Source organism: Oryctolagus cuniculus, chromosome 6, assembly GCF_051225735.1.
Source record: "Oryctolagus cuniculus isolate XC-2025 breed Fujian yellow rabbit chromosome 6, ASM5122573v1, whole genome shotgun sequence".
NCBI classification, from domain to species: Eukaryota; Metazoa; Chordata; class Mammalia; order Lagomorpha; family Leporidae; genus Oryctolagus; species Oryctolagus cuniculus.
This window is the reverse complement of record NC_142872.1, coordinates 145,724,813-145,741,121: the sequence shown is the minus strand read 5'-3', so window position 1 is coordinate 145,741,121 and position 16,309 is coordinate 145,724,813. Positions and strand designations below refer to the sequence as shown.

The window sequence follows — 16,309 nt, the reverse complement described above, 5'->3', positions numbered from 1 at the left end:
ATTTTTAAGTCACTTCCTATGGACTCCTATTCATTATTTCAACAGTGGGATTTCTGCTTTGTATTCTGTTCTATATGTTGTTTTATGTAAGACTGATACGAGAGTCATGCTGAGCTTGAGAATCATGATTGGTTTGGGGTTGTCCCTGTGATGGCTTTACTAAACCTCTGACTTCCCACGCAGGCCGAGGTCTCTGGCATTCCTGAGCATCTGACCAACTGTGTGCGGCCTGATGTCCGTGTTTCTCCGAGTTTCAGTCAGAACTGTTTGGCCTACAAAAATGATAAGCAGATGTCCTATGGATTCCTCTTTCCTCCTTGTAAGTTGTAGGGTACCAAGATCCGATTGCTGCAAAGGGATGTCATTTTGTGCATTTTGGACCACAGAACTTGAAATGTAGGCTTTCAGTGGCTAATGTTTTCTTAAGAAGGGGGCACTCAAGAGATGGTAGAGATTAACTTCTGTGGGATCTTAAAAAAAAAAAAAAATTGGCTGAAAAGTAATCAGCTTTAAAGCACCCGTTTCTCCAAAGAAATTCTAAAGTGCAAGAGAATCTTCTATGTCCTTCCTCTCACTTCACTAAATGAGATCTGAAATTGAAATAGGAAATCAGTAAGTGTTCTCTAATTAATACTGTACAGATGATCTCTTAAGAACATGTGAAATCCTTTCATTATCTCTTATTATCTTGATGATATTTCTTTAAACTGCAGTAATGAAATCAAGGAATTCTTTCACATAAGGATTAGTGGACTTAAGAGCTAGGGAAGAAGAAAAAGCATTGTAAACAATTTTTCAAAGAAACCGCTGAGTGAAGATAAGAGATTGAGTGGGAGGGTAATTTGGAAATGTCTTAAGGAGGTAATGAGCAGAAATAAAAGAATAGATCTGTTTCCTTCTTGCAGTTTGCATTACTGTAGAAGATTGGTTTTTTTGTTGAAGTAGATTTTGGTGAGCAACATACACTATTTGTTTTCCCAATGTTTAGATCTGAGCTCTTCACCAGAATCTAAATATGATGCATTCCTTGTAACCAATATGGTTCCAATGTATCCTGCTTTCAAACGTAAGTCCAATATTTACCTAATAAAGTGTAATTTATGAAAATAAATATTTCCAAGTTTACCACTTACCTTTTCTACTTCTATATTGATTTTAATAATAATAATGCCTTTCATGTGTTTAACCTTTATAATTTTTGAAGACCTTTCGTGTAAATTCTCTACTGTTGATCTAAAATTTGAATCTGTGAGGGAAGTTGGCAAGCCGTTTATCCCTTGTCTATAATTAAGAAGTTGACATCACAAGAACTGACCAAGTCATAAATGGTAGAAGCTGAACTAAACCAAGTTCATGTTTTCCTTCCAATCTATTTCAGTGCTCGTTATTCTGTTACTTATTAAAGGTCTTGGGTATATTTTGGTGTTCATTTGACATCCAATAGCCCCTATATCTATTTATTGATCATTACATTAAAAACCAAGAACACTTCTTTCCTTCAAGGTGATGATATATTCAGAATGTTGACCCTGAAACCCAGCAAAAACTTAAGTGGCCTTCAGATTGTTTTACAGCAATGTAAATTATTGTTTTAGATTCTTTAAACACTTGCAGTTTTTTTTAATACATGACACAAATATTTGTAGATGATGGTGATGCTATGAATTGGCATGATTCTCCCAGGCCCCAAAAAACAAGTTCTTTTTTTTTTTTTTAAGATTTATTTATTTTACTTGAAAGTCAGAGTTACACACAGAGAGAAAGAGAGACAGAGAGAGAGAGAGAATTCTTCCAGCCGCTGGTTCACTCCCCAATTGGCCACAATGGCCAGAGCTGTGCCAATCTGAAGCCAGGAGCCAGGAGCTTCTTCCAGGTCTCTCACGTGGGTACAGGGGCCTAAGGGCTTGGGCCATATTCTGCTGCTTTCCCAGGCCATAGCAGAGGGCTGGATTGGAAGTCGAGCAGCTGGATCTTGAACCAGCACCCATATGGGATGCCAGCACTGCAGGCGGCAGCTTTACCCGCTACGCCACAGTGCCGGCCCCGAAAAACAAGTTCTAGTCCCTGGAGTATGACTACTGGCTGTGTGATTACAGAAAAGCCATTTTTTTCTACTATTGGTAAAATTAAGAGGTTTGATGCGTGACCGCTTAGACCTATGTCATAGATTTATGACTTAATTATCCGGTGGCCAAAATGATCCATTTATAAATTTCTGATAACAAGTAAATCATTCATCTATCCATCCATCCATCCATCCATCCATCCTTTCCGCCATCCTTTCATCTACCCATGCATTTGGAGAGAGAGAACCCATTATAGGGCAGTTTTTACTTGTTTAGTTCATTTCTAGTTAAAGGGTCATTATGCTTATGGAGAAGGCTGGAAAAAGAAGCATCACTACCTTAGTTGAGTTAACAGAAGAGGAATGGGCTTTGTTACAGGACTCTCAGGTCTGAAATAGAACCTCAAAACTGGAAAGAGTGATTGTTAAGTGCCACCTTCTGCGGCAAGTTTCGCCTGCTTAATAATGAAATGGCATAAATAGCTTAAAGAAAAAAAATGTTTATTTGATGTGCAAGCTAGTAAATGAAGCTTTGTTCAAAGATATAACCTATTGCTTGTGAGTGAAAAATTAAAGTTCTTTAAAACAAGTTTCCTGGTTTCTTCTAAAACTCACTCGAGAAACATTTAGAAACTCACATAGGTACATTTATCACCATGTTACATGAAATGCAACTTCATTTAGTTTCCACAAATGAGGGTTTCCTGGACTTCTCTATTGGTGCGTTCTTTTGACCAAAGAGTAATAAAGGAAACACACGGTGCCACCCTGAGGCTGGTGTGGAAAGGGCCTTTCACAGAGAGCTTGCTGTTTTTCTGTGCTAGGGGAATGGTTTTTCACATGCCACATTTCTGCGGGCTTGGCCTTTTGACTGTTCTCCTTGTTGTTTCTCTCTCTCTCTCTCTCTCTCTCTCTCTCTCTCTCTCTCTTAATGCTTGTATTAACATTTGAACTTCTCTCCCACTGTCCTCTTTGTCTCTTTACTGCAAATAACGATCCAGGGTGTTTTGGATGTGGTGGGCTACTCTGACTTCTTATAGGGTACAGTTTCAGAAGATTTAAAAGGCAGTTGAAGCTCTAGAAGGAAAATGGCCAAGTGCTTTTTGATAAGAGGAGGGAAGAAGTGATAACAGCCTGAACGTCACAACCCAAATGTGGAATACAATATGCTGAGCTGGGTGTGATATTTGAGAACCAACTCATTGTCTGCTTTGCTATCCTGTATTCTCTTCTTCTGCCTTTCTTTTCTCCCACTGCATTCCTCTCATGCTCTTCTCATTGGTCATAATATTAAATGAAGCTAGTGTGGGCAAGAAAGTCTTCTGAAGGGGGTGGTATTGAACGTGAGAAATGAGTAGTAGAGGAAAAGCCAGACATGCAGAGCAGGGGATGAGTGTTCCAGCAAAGGGATGAGCAAATGTAAAGGTTTAGGCTCAAACAAGTTTGGCAATGTTGGGGGAAAGGAAGAAAGAGAGAGATCATAGGGGTAGGCAGGATGAGAGTTGGGATTTTATTTTAATTTCAGTGAGGAATCATCTAAAGTGTTAGAAATGGGTGGGGTGTGTCTATTACAATTCGGCTTAAGGTATAACAGGTTGCATGTGGCTACTGTCTGGAGAATGGGCCTCAGGAAAGTAAGAGTTTTTCACAGGGAACCCAGGAAGCACTCTTTCATTGTTGCTCATTGCAGAGAGGATGGTAACTTGGACCAGGATGGAAGCAGTGAAAATGGTGAGAGCTGGCCAGATTTGGGGTGATCAGGATGCATTTTGAGACAGCACTGATGGCATTTGTTCAAATGGGTATAGAGAGAAGTCAGAGATGGCTCTGAGGATTTTGACCAGACATCAGGGTGAATGTAAGTGCCATTATCAATGAGAGAGGAGGCAAGAGGTAGGGAAGGATTGGCAAGGGGAATGAAGAATTGTGTTTAGATAATGTTTTGTTTAATATGACTATTAGAAATTCAAGTGGATTATGAAATTGATTCCTGAATAACTTACCTGGATCTCTTTGGAAAGATCAGGGCTAAAGACAAACTTGGGAACCAGCATATTAATAAGACCATGAAGAGATAGAATAGTGAGGCCTTAATTTCAATTATTCAGAAACATAGTAATTGCTCTTTTGTGCATATAATTCCCTCTACTTGGCATGTGCTACCATCATTTCTTCGTCTAGGAAACATCTATCCATTCTTTACATCTCAGCTCAATAACTTCATCTGGAAATCATACCTTGATTTATTAGACTTGATTAAACTCCCCACCACTGTCTCATTGGTTTGTATGTTTCCCTTTGTTGGTCTGTAAGTCAATCTCTCTGTCTCTCTTTCTCTCCCTCTCTCACAGACATAAGCTTTGGAATAGGTTGATTCTTGTTATGGGTCACAACAGCTTTGCTGTCTTATCCCCTGTGTTATTTACCTTTTATAATGTATCCTAGAGAGAATTTGGCCAAAGCAAGGAGTTTTGTTCATGAAAACTTGATTTCTGTCTTTGCACAGGGGTGTGGAATTACTTCCAAAGGGTATTGGTGAAGAAATATGCTACAGAAAGAAATGGAGTTAATGTGATAAGTGGACCAATTTTTGATTATGACTATGATGGCTTACATGACACAGAGGACAAAATTAAACAGTAAGCTTTTCATTTCCACTCAGTAAGATTCTTAAATTCCAAGATCTCACTCAGGCTATTTTTCAAATATTCACATACTAGAGAGCAGACAATATCTTTTAAGTCTTTTTTTTCTTTGAATCTCCTTCTGAATTTATAGGTCTCTTGAACCTCTAATTAACTGTGGTGTTGGTGCTTGGAACATATATTTGGGTTTTGTGGTAAATACACTTTTCCATTATGTGAAAGAAAATATGTCAAAGATTTTTAACGTTTATTTATTTATTTGAAAGGTAGAGTGACATAGAGAGAGGGAGAGTGGGGAGAGACAGAGAAGGGGAGGGAGAGAGACAGAGAGGAACACCATCTAGGTCTCCCACAAGGGTGGTAGGAACTGAAGTATTTGGACTTCCATTTGCTGCCTTCTTATTACATTAGCATTAAGTTGGGTGGGAAGCAGAGGCAGGACTCCATCTCAAGCCCTCCAACATAGGATGTGGGCATCCCAAGTGGTGGCTTAATCCATTGTGCCATGGTACCCACCCCTCAAAAATTAAAAAATTTTGGTCATTTATTCTTCAGCATCTCTTTAGTGAGAAGATGATAATTTACATTTATATCCATTATTTGGGAAGACTTATGGAATCACTTAGATTTTTGCAGTCAGTGCATTTCATTAGGAAACTATACTTAGGCTTTGGTTGAGTCTGGTTGTCTCTGTCTCCTTAGTGCTTTTGGGGATATAGAAGGAGAAGGCATACAGGACACTTATCAGGCATTCATAGGCTAGCTAAGAAATAAGAAGATAACATACACAAAAAATTCAGAATAAGTTTTCCTTTAAATTTATTTCTTAATTGGCACATAAAAATTATACATATTTATGGCATACCACATGAAGTTTTGATGTATGTATACATTATGTAAAGATCAAATCAAGCTAACCATGTCTATCTCCTCAGATACTAATTATTTCTTTGTGGTGAAAACTTTCAAAATCTTTAATTCTGTGTTTTTTGACATATACAGTACATTATCATTATCTCTAGTTACTCAGCTGTGCAATAGAATGCCAGAACTAGGGGTGGACATTTGGTGCAGCAGTTGATACTGCTTGGGATGCCTGCATACTACCTGGGAGTGCCTGGGTTTGAATTCTGGCTCCATTCCCAATTCCAGTTTCCTGCTAGTGCATATTCTTGGAGGCAACAGCTGATGGCTCGAGTGCTTGGGTCCCTGCAAACCACATAGGAGACCTGGACTGAGTTCCTGGCCCTTGGCTTTGGCCTGGCCCAGTAGTGAGTATTGCAGATATTTATAGAGTGAACTAGAGGATGGACAAGCTCTCTGTATCTTTCTCTCTTCCTCTCTTTCTCTCTCTGCCTTTCAAATAAAATAAATACAAATGTAAAAGAAAACCCCATCAGAACTCATTTGCTCTATTAACTATAATACTGATTGATCAAACTTTTCTAATCTCCTACTTAATTTTTTACTTGTATGAAGCAACCAGTGCAGCACAGAATATAAATAGGATTTAATTGTAATATATAGACAATTAGAAAATAAAATACTATTTAAAAAATACAGAAAACTATAACATAGAAAATATCTTAATCCTTTTCCAGTCATCCATATGAGAAATCTCATCTTAATTATACATTTTCCTTTTTGTTGATCATTGTTATAGTTTTTAGCCAAAATTATTAATTCCGTAATAATTTTAGTATTTAGAAAAATGATTAAAATTAAGATAACAGAAAACCTGTCAAGGGATCACAAATTTCTGTACTCCACTCTACTGGAAAAGTTTTTTTATACCTGTAGGCTGATATCTAATACTCAGTCCCTGGTACTTCCTCTGGCAAATGAGTTCTTTGTATCAAGCTCAAGACCTCATTGTGGCTTGAGAGAGATGTTGGTCCCCTAACTCCAACGTCTCTTGCCTCTAGTCCAGATCTAATAATAATACTCTCTAGTACAAAAAAACCTTTGTCAGAACATTACTGCCTAAATAGCAAACCCAAACTTCCCACCTTGGTACGCAGAACCCACTGCAATTTGTCTTTTATTGGCTCTTCTGGGCTTTCATTTCTGTTGCATTGATGTATTCCCCATTTCCTGCCTCCAAGTCTTAGATCAAGTTGTTTTCTTGGTCTAGCATCTCTTACTCTGTGAGACTGAGGGAGAGAGGTTTCCAGGCAAAGAAAATGTTATGTTCAGTAATATAGAAGTGGGCTAGTGCTTTGAAGTGAAAAATGACTCAACCCAGTGTGAACTATTTTTAGTGACTTAGGCAATACTCACTGACCACTATTTAAAAAAGAAAGTGTTGCCAATTATAATTTTTTATTTTCCCTCCCTGTTTCAGGTACGTGGAAGGCAGTTCCATTCCGGTTCCAACTCATTATTACAGTATTGTCACCAGCTGCTTGGATTTCACTCAGCCCGCTGACAAGTGTGATGGCCCCCTTTCTGTGTCATCTTTCATCCTTCCTCACCGAGCTGACAACGATGAGAGCTGCAATGTGAGTTCAAAGAGGATTTGCTTTCACAATTAATTTTTTTAAAAAAAGATTTTATGTATTTGAGAGGTAGAGTAACAGAGAAAGGGGAAGGGAGAGAGAGAAAGAGAGGGGGAGGAAGAGAGAGAGAGAGAGAGAGAGAGAGAGAGAGAATCTTCCATCTACTGGTTTGCTTTCCAAGTGACCACAAAGTCAGGGCTGGGCCTGACTGAAGCCAGGACCTGGCTCGCTCTCCTGGTGTCCCACATGAGTGGCAGGGGTCCAAGTATGTGGACAATGTTCCACTGCCTTCCCAGGCTGATTAGCAGAAAGCTGGATCAGAAGTGGAGGAGCCAGGACTCAAACCAGCCTCTAATATGGGATACTGGCATTATAAGCGGCTGCTTGACCTGTAGATCTACACACGAACCCCGGTCTTTGTTTCTTTATTTATATTCACATTATTCAATGAGAACACAGTTATTGCAAAGCATTTGGATTATATAACAATGTAAGAAGAAGAAAGAACTCAACCAGAGCTTTGGGTAACAATTAGGAACTTTGAATTATATTTTATTTTTCAATGTGTGTATGTGTGTGTGTTGGGGAGGGTTGTGCATTTAGCATAGTACAATTTGTGTGTTCAATTTTGATAAATGATACATGTCCAAATGTGTCCAGTTTTATAAAAGATAGTAACTATATTTTACTATCTTTACTATATTTTATGAAAAGAAAGTGATATGTAGCAAAATGTTGATTGTTGTTGAAACTAGGTAAAAGTTCAAGGAGGTTCATTATATTATTATCTACTTTTGTGGATGTTTAAAGATTCCCATAGTGAAAGTTTTTAAACACACACACACACACACACACACAGGGACGGAGAGAGAGGGAATATACAAGGGTATTTCAAAAAGATCATGGAAATATAATGAAAACATATGTATTTTGGTACAAAAATATTGAAATGCAGACATAATTTTTCATAATACTCATTTTCCATGAACTTTTGGAGACTCCTCATGCACCTTTTGAATAAATGATCTCTTGCTATTTATTATGAGAGATGTAATAATCACCTCATCCTCAAAGAGCACAGAAGAATTATGAGTCACTTATTCTTTCTTTTTTTAAGATTTACTTATTTATTTGAAAGTCAAAGTTACACAGAGAGATAGAAGGAAAAGCAGAGAGAGAGAGAGAGGTCTTCCATCTCCTGCTTCACTCTCCAATTGGCCGAAACAGGCGGAGCTCTGCCGATCTGAAACTAGGAGCCAGGAGCTTCTTCCAGGTCTCCCACGTGGGTGCAGGGCCCAAGGACTTGGGCCATCTTCTACTGCTTTCCCAGGCCATAGCAGAGAGCTGGATCGGAAGTGGAGCAGCCGGGACTTGAACCGGCGCCCATATGGGATGCCAGCACTTCAGGCAGCAGCTTTACCTGCTACACCACAGCACCGGCCCCCAGAGTCACTTATTCTTGGAGACAACTGGGGACAGAATGGCCTGATGAAAAACTCCTAGGAAGGAAGACAGGAGCTATGCTGTTTGCTGTACTCACCTAGCACTCCGGGACAAATCATACAGCTTCTTCAGACCTCTTTAGTGTGATAGAAAGTCCTTATTCTAAGATTGATTTTAGAAGTAATAGTTTTCAGGGCTGGCGCTGTGGCGCAGTAGATTAATCTTCTGACTGCAGCGCTGGCATCCCATCCTGTTTTAGTCCAGGCTGCTCCTCTTCTGATCCAGCTCTCTGTTATGGTCTGGGAGAGCAGTAGAAGATGGCCCAAGTCCTTGGGCCCCTACACCCATGTGGGAGACTGGAGGAAGCTCCTGACTCCTGGCTTTGGATTGGCACAGCTCCAGCCGTTGTGGAGTGAACCAGTGGATGGAAGACCTTTCTCTCTGTCTCTTCTTCTCACTGTCTGTAACTCTACCTCTCAAATAAATAAATAAAATCTTTAAAAAAATTAAGAAAGAAGTAATAGTTTTCATGATTTTGTTTTACTTTATAGAAGGAGCACGCATATAATCTACAGAAGGGTTTCAGTCAACAGTGTGTACTCAGATTCCTAAATTATAAAATGAATTTTGGCAGCCTGCTTCACAGGGCACAGAAGGTACCACACCACACTGAGAGGCAGAGAGCCAGAGGAATAGTTTCAACAGAGATTGTTAGCTTCATGGACAAGGTAGCATTTGGTCTATGGCTTCAGTTATGAGTAAAGTTTGGTACTATGAATATTCAAAGCAAAATTAAAGGTGCAGGAAAAATAGAAATTTGAAGTATGGTCTAAAAAGCTGCTGGAGTTTGTCTAGAATATTGGAAATGAAGGCAGAAGTGGTGACAGAATTTTAAAGGTTGCTTAGACACAGATGTTTTAGAAGTAGTAGTAGTAGTATACAGTGGTAATAATAGTTATCATTATGATTGTACCAGCAGCAGTAGTGGTTGTCACCATTTACCAAGTGCATGTTATGACCTATAAGTCCTGCACAGGGCCTACACATACATTCTTACCAATAACCTAAACATCCTATGAGGCGGGAATAGAGATCTGATGTCTTCCCTGCCCCTTTATTAACTATTGAGAAACCCATACCCAGTAAAGGGAACATGTGCTGCTGGGTTTCTTGTTTGGTTAGTAGTACAGCAAAGCTGTAAGTTCACGATCTTTGACTCCAAAACCCCATACTCTTTCCATTTTACCTAATTTCTTTTAAAATTTTTTCTGGTAAACTTTGGGACATTAGGGATTCTTCTTCTTGCCCAGGCACTTGATAGCCATGGAAAATGATCATAAGAACAACATTCCAGAGGTATTCAACATCATATACTTTCTCTAAGCTTCAGTTTTAGTAAAAGTGTGTAGAGATGAACAATTCTTGCCAAAAATCAAATGGGAATTATGGTATGAAATTCAAAATTACCATGCATTTTTAAAGATAAAGCCAAGACAACAGAGAGATTTCCTATGGATAGTAGACTATTTAAGGTACTTTTAGGACCCTGGAGAAACATGTTCAGGTTCACCTTTCATTAGGGGAATTTGGTGATGGGAAAGTTTGAAACTTACTATTTCAAACAATACAAAATGAAATCCATTGATGTCCTCACAGGTCTTCCTGTCCTCTCTAGTAATTCTTAATAGAGTTAATTGCCAGATTGTTTCTTATCAAAGAACCCCCTGTCCATATGGAAAAATTCCCTTGGTTTGAAGTTTACTTTTAAATGGCTGTGGCTTAGGCTGGCTCCGCAGCTCAACAGGCTAATTTTCTGCCTGCGGCACCAGCACACCAGGTTCTAGTCCCGGTCGGGGCACTGGATTCTGTCCTGGTTGCCCCTTTTCCAGGCCAGCTCTCTGCTGTGGCCAGGGAGTGCAGTGGGGGATGGCCCCCGTCCTTGGGTCCTGGTTGGGGCGCCGGATTCTGTCCCGGTTGCTCCTCTTCCAGTCCAGTTTTTGGGCGGAGACCAAGGGGAAGCATCTGGCTCCTGGCTTTGGATCAGTGCAGTGCGCTGGCCGTAGCGGCCAATGGGGGGTGAATCAACGGAAGGAAGACCTTTCAAGATCTTTCTCTCTGTCTCTCTCTCTCTCTCTCACTAACTCTGCCTGTCCAAAAAAAAAAAAAAAAAAAAAAAGGAAAGAAAGAAAGAAAAAAGAAAAGAAACAGCAAAAGACAGATTTGGTTTCTGAAGTCTTAAAATCCCAGCTTTCTATTATTTAAGTTGGGAAAAACCTTTTCACCTCTGTTCATATGCTCAAATGACTACATTTACAAAGGAAAAACTGAACTATTGAAAAAATCAAATAATGAGCTGAATATGAAAATTCTCCCAAAATACATTCCCATGCATTCTCTGCCTGCTCTGAGGGGGTCTTGACCCATCTGGAGACCTCCTACTTTGTTAATTATATGGTCACACTGAGGACTGGTCAGCATCCTTGTGGATAATGTTATATTTAGGTATTTCCCTTCCTGTGAATTGCAGAGACCTTGGTTAGGTTGGGTAGGAGGAGGGTAGGGCATGGAAGGTTAAAATCCTTACTTCCTCAGCCTGCAAAGCTTTTTCTTCCCATTCCTTCATTTTGTCTGGGATGGCCAGTCATCAAGTTCCTGAGCCAACACCCTCATGGTACACATTTAGCTCTGGCACAAGCGCTGTAGCTCTCTGTCCAGGTCTGTGTGGGTTGGAGCTTTCCGAGAAAACCTCTGCAGGTCCTTGGGCTTTGATGGGTAGCTCCTTGAGACCATTAGTGTCAAGAGTTGGGTGAGGGCGTGTCTGATCATTCCTAGCCCTGGGACTTGCAGTGAGCCTCCCACCTGTAGAAAGAATCTTGGAGGCCATTGCACTGGCAGGGACATTTGGGAAGGCAATTACTCGAAAAGGCCCACCTGCCCCATGTCTGCTAATGAAGGTAGGCATTTTTCCACTATTCACGAGGCTCTTGGATCTTACTCTTTCACTCAGAAATGAAAGAATATACTTTGTTTAATGTGATTCATTTGAATGTCTTTCACCTATTATTTATGGTGAGAGGTGGTTGTTCTGGCAAGCAGTTCAAACGAAAGGTGATTTTCTCTACTCCATGATGTTTCCTAACTTTACCTCCACCCCACCCCCCTACCCCCCTTCTGCTTTTAGTTCCTCTCTCTTCTACCTCCAAGGGAGCTGCAGAAGTAAGCAAAAACTAGCCTTGTGAATGGAAGAAGCAGCTAAGGACTTGAAAGGTCAAATAGTTTGACCAAGGACTCCTAGACAGGAAGTGGTAGACCCACATTTCCAGCTCAGGCATTTCCGACCCCAAAGTCCCAGGTGCCTAAACTCACATGCTTCACCTTGAATCCCTTATTTGAGTGTCAGTTCGTGCAGCCTAACATAGCTGATGTAGTAGGCTTTAAATAAGAAACTAGGAATGCACACATACACACACACACTTTTGTTCATCAGGCACAAGCTCTTTACTTTTCTTAGGAGGTAGAAGAACATTCCAAATTACTTGTGCTCTGTGTTCAATATTGCAATTTGACAGCTGGGAAAAGAAACACATTATTGAATTCTCCAGGGTCTTTGGTTTTCCTAATTTTGATTTATGTTGTGAGAGCCTATTGAGCAAAATGACCTCTCGTACCGCATGTCTTATTTATTTGGTGCAGCTAATTGCTGTTGAAAATGTTTACAGCCAAGGGCAGGTATTTGTGGCACATTCCGGACAGGACTGCAATAGAGGGGCAGGGAGGTCAGGAAGGAACAACATGCATTGGCTCTGTGTGCAGGAGTGTGCAGAGGTCATTTGTGGACTTGGAGGAAACTGACCATTTGGAGAATCTCCTCTGGAAAATTCTGACTCTGATTGTGTTTTATTTCCATTGCAGAGCTCAGAGGATGAGTCGAAATGGGTAGAAGACCTCATAAAGATGCACACAGCTCGGGTACGGGACATTGAACATCTCACCAGTTTGGATTTCTTCCGAAAGACCAGCCGCAGCTATCCAGAAATCCTGACACTCAAGACATACCTGCATACGTATGAGAGCGAGATTTAACTTCCTAATCATCTGCAGAGCAGCCTTATCAACTGGTGTATATTTTTATATTGTGTTTGTATTTATTAATTTGAAACCAGGACATTAAAAAAAAGTTAGTATTTTAATCCTGTACCAAATCTGACATATTATTCCTGAATGACTCCACTGTTTTTCTCTAATGCTTGATTTAGGTAGTCTTGTGTTCAGAGTAGAGCTTGTAATAAATTCTGCAGCTTGAGTTTTTAGTGGAAGCTTCGTAACAGGGCTGCAGATTTGATATTTGCATTGAGGAAATATTACTTTTCCAATGCACAGTTACCACATTTAGTCCTGTACTATATCAAAATACTGATTTTGTAAAGTTGCATTCATTTGCTGTTAACTATGACAGACATATTTAAGCCTTATAGACCAATTCTTAAATATAATAAATCACACATCCAGTTTTTCCTGGCTTTCTGTGACCTTTATTTCATTTGTAAATTAGAAGCTTTGCTTCAGGTCTACTCTTGCACGTGAAAAACACTTTGCTTCTTTTGGGCCCTCTTCCTGGTTGTTTCTGTGATAGTTGAGTTAGAGGGGCACAAAGAGTTGACTTGGAAAGGTTGAGGTACATATTGCTGGGAAGTCAGAGCCGTAGAGGGAAAGAGGGACCAGAGAACTCCTGAATACCTCACACACCCCATCTCTGAAAAGTACTTTGAAGTTTGGAAGAACAGCTTCTTTTTAAACTATAATAAGCTCATATTCTGTACCAGGTATTAACCTAAGAATCATGAAGGATATGAGGAGAAAAAAGACAGTGGAATGAGACGTTGACATAAACATGTAATTAACCAATCAAGGTAGAGAACAAAAAATGCCAAGTACAACTGTTAGTGACAATCCACTAAGACAAAAGGGTCTGAATGGAATGCAGGCTGGCTTTAGAGGGACACAGCTATGCTTTAATTTATATTGATGCATGGAGTGAGGACGTCATTGCAGTGTTTCAGTCTTTATGATTGTATTATGGAAAAAGACTTATGTTAGGGTTGTCATATTTTTAAGTTACTAATTTCCCCTCTTAGAAAAAGAAAACAGAACAGAACAGCAAGTTGCTTTATTTCCATTATGTTAATGTTTTAGTTGCTCCTTTTTATAATCAGTGACACATTTTTTCTTTTCTAAATGATATTTTATTTATTTTTTATCTCATAACACTTTTTATATAAAGAAAACAGATTTCATGTATTTCATATTTACAATTTTAAGCACATACTTCTTTATTTCTTTAATTTCTTTTAATTTTTGAAGTAACACATTTTCAATTGACTTTACATAACAGGCTTAAGGAAAATTTTAATTTCTATACATTTACCTTTAAAATGTATTTGTTTATAAAAGGAAGACATTGTGTCAAATAAAAATGTATTACATGAAAAGTCAGAAAAAGGTACTGGAATGTGTGAAACATTGTGAAGGTGGTAAGAGAGTAACATTTGAGAGACATAGCTATAGGAATACATTGGAAGAGGATGACCATAGCAGTACTAATGATAGCTACATTTATCAAGTACTCACCATGTCCCAGGTATGTCCCTGGCACTTCATCTAACTTTGCACTAGACATTGAAAAAAATGGGACTCTCAGGGAAGATTCCCTGGAGCAGGGAGGATGAAGACATGAATGGAAAGGGATGCTTGTATTAGGCTTTGCAGTTTGGGATAGAATGCAAGCATGGTAAAAATGAGTTGGAATATGCTTCATTCTTCATTCCATATTCAGCAGTGAGTGAGCATCTACTGTATGTCAGCACCTATACTTTCCACTGGGTTAAAACAGTAAGTAAACGTGATTCCTGACTATAGAGCTGTAATTTGAAAGTATGTCATTGCGAAAATTAAAAGAAAAATGAAAAAAGAAGGCGGAAGGTGGGAACAATGGAGGGAGGAAGGGTATTATGTTCTTAAAACTGTATTATGAAATACATGAAATCTGTTTCCTTTATATAAACAAACAAAACAAGAACTTACACTTTAAAGAGAGAAAGGTCTTATTAAATAGCTCTAAAGGTTAGTTATGGTATGTGCTATGAAAGAATTAAAAATGTGGACAGTGCCAAGGAGAAGGAAAGGAAAGGGCCTTGTAAATGACATTGCAGTCAAGAGCTGGGAGATGAGAAGACTGGTTTCTAGAAGAACAGGGACAAGGAAGAAGAATGTGGCCAGGAACCAGTGGAGGGAGAGATGCTGGGAGTGTGAGGTTCTGAAAGAAAATGGGTGGGCCTGAACACAATGGTAAGGTTGATAGGGACCAAGTGAGGTCCCACTGAAGCCTAATAGGCCCGCTTGAGGCATTTTGACTCCATTCATAGTGAAATAGGAGATAATGAAAAGTGTTGAGCCAGGATAGGACAGGATCTGACTTAAAACTTCAGTACATTGAGCTGGACATGCCATAATACATGCTATGATCTAGACACAGTGCAGCGTAAAAAGACATGTGACTAAGAAGAGCCACTTAGTAAGTGCTATCATTGCCTCCCAATTGTAGCATTACAAGGTGGAAGGTTTAATTCTATTTTTGAAAAATAGGCATGAGCTCCTTGCTAAGCTATATTTCTATATCGCCTCAGATTGAACTCTTCTCAAAATAGGCTCCTGGGGAGAACATTTGCAAATTTGGTTGAGTACTGCTGCTCTATTTTTATCCTTCGGTCAAGTCTTTCTTTTTCATAAATAAACCCTATACCCAGAGAGAACATCAACCACTGTGTATTTCAGGTGAGTGGCTTTGCCGATAAACACATGTCATTAATTGTGGGGTTATTTATGAAGTCCCTGAATGGACAAGGTCTATATTAAAATAAGGTCTAGAAGACTATTTTAGGTTGGGGTAGTTCTTTTTATATTAAGACCTTGGTCCATTCATACTTTCATTGATTGAGAAAATTGAGAACTGCTCTCTAGCACGGTGGTCCTGTTCTAGTGCATAGATTCAGAAAATGTCTCTCCAAAATGAGTTCATTATGATGGGGTAAGCCAGGAAAGAAGCCACATAGTTTCTCAAGGTTAAAAACCTTCCAAATTGTTTATAAGAGGGTTGATTTTTTAAAAAATTCCCTGAACAAAAGCAGGATCTGGTGCCAACTCGGATTGCTTAACTCTACCAAGAGCCACAGCCCCCAACTTCCTCTGTTCCATGTAGTGGTTGGGAGAGGGCGGCCGCATCCAAGTCCAGATGATTCCTCCTGTTTGTATTACTCTTACTTCAGTTCTTCTTCAATATCTCTTTGCTGAGTCAGGATCAGGCTGCCTTGTGGTGGGAAGTGGTAAAAGGCGTTGGGAATTTTCCCATGGCTTTGAAGAAAGGGATTGTATGAGACAGTGATGAACAAGATTCAGATGTGCAAGTTTGTCAGCTGGAATAAAGAGGGCACTGCTGGTGGCCCATCCTTGAGCAAGAGAGGTTCCTGTTTGGGCTACATTTCTAGGAAGTACATGTCCTTGGCCCCTCTTAGCAGGGATGTCCAATTTTGGATAAAATGTAGAAATGAAAAGGATGAGCTCAATTTTTTTTATCTTTTCTTTTTTTTTAAAGATTTTTTCTT

At 39.5% G+C, this 16,309-nt stretch overlaps 1 protein-coding gene across 16 annotated transcripts in view; it reads left to right on the top strand.

The window, feature by feature from the left end:
- The window catches only part of ENPP2 (ectonucleotide pyrophosphatase/phosphodiesterase 2), a 116,355-nt gene extending 103,184 nt beyond the window's left edge, over window positions 1–13,171 (top strand). For all 16 annotated transcript variants that reach the window (XM_070075433.2, XM_070075430.2, XM_070075432.2 and 13 more), the window contains 5 exons: window positions 184–319; window positions 989–1,066; window positions 4,572–4,704; window positions 7,055–7,211; window positions 12,564–13,171. In XM_070075433.2, coding sequence (XP_069931534.1) covers window positions 184–319; window positions 989–1,066; window positions 4,572–4,704; window positions 7,055–7,211; window positions 12,564–12,734 — 675 coding nt within the window. In that variant the 3' untranslated portion in view covers window positions 12,735–13,171. The remainder of the gene's footprint in view (window positions 1–183; window positions 320–988; window positions 1,067–4,571; window positions 4,705–7,054; window positions 7,212–12,563) is intronic.
- The last annotated feature ends 3,138 nt before the right edge of the window (window positions 13,172–16,309 follow it).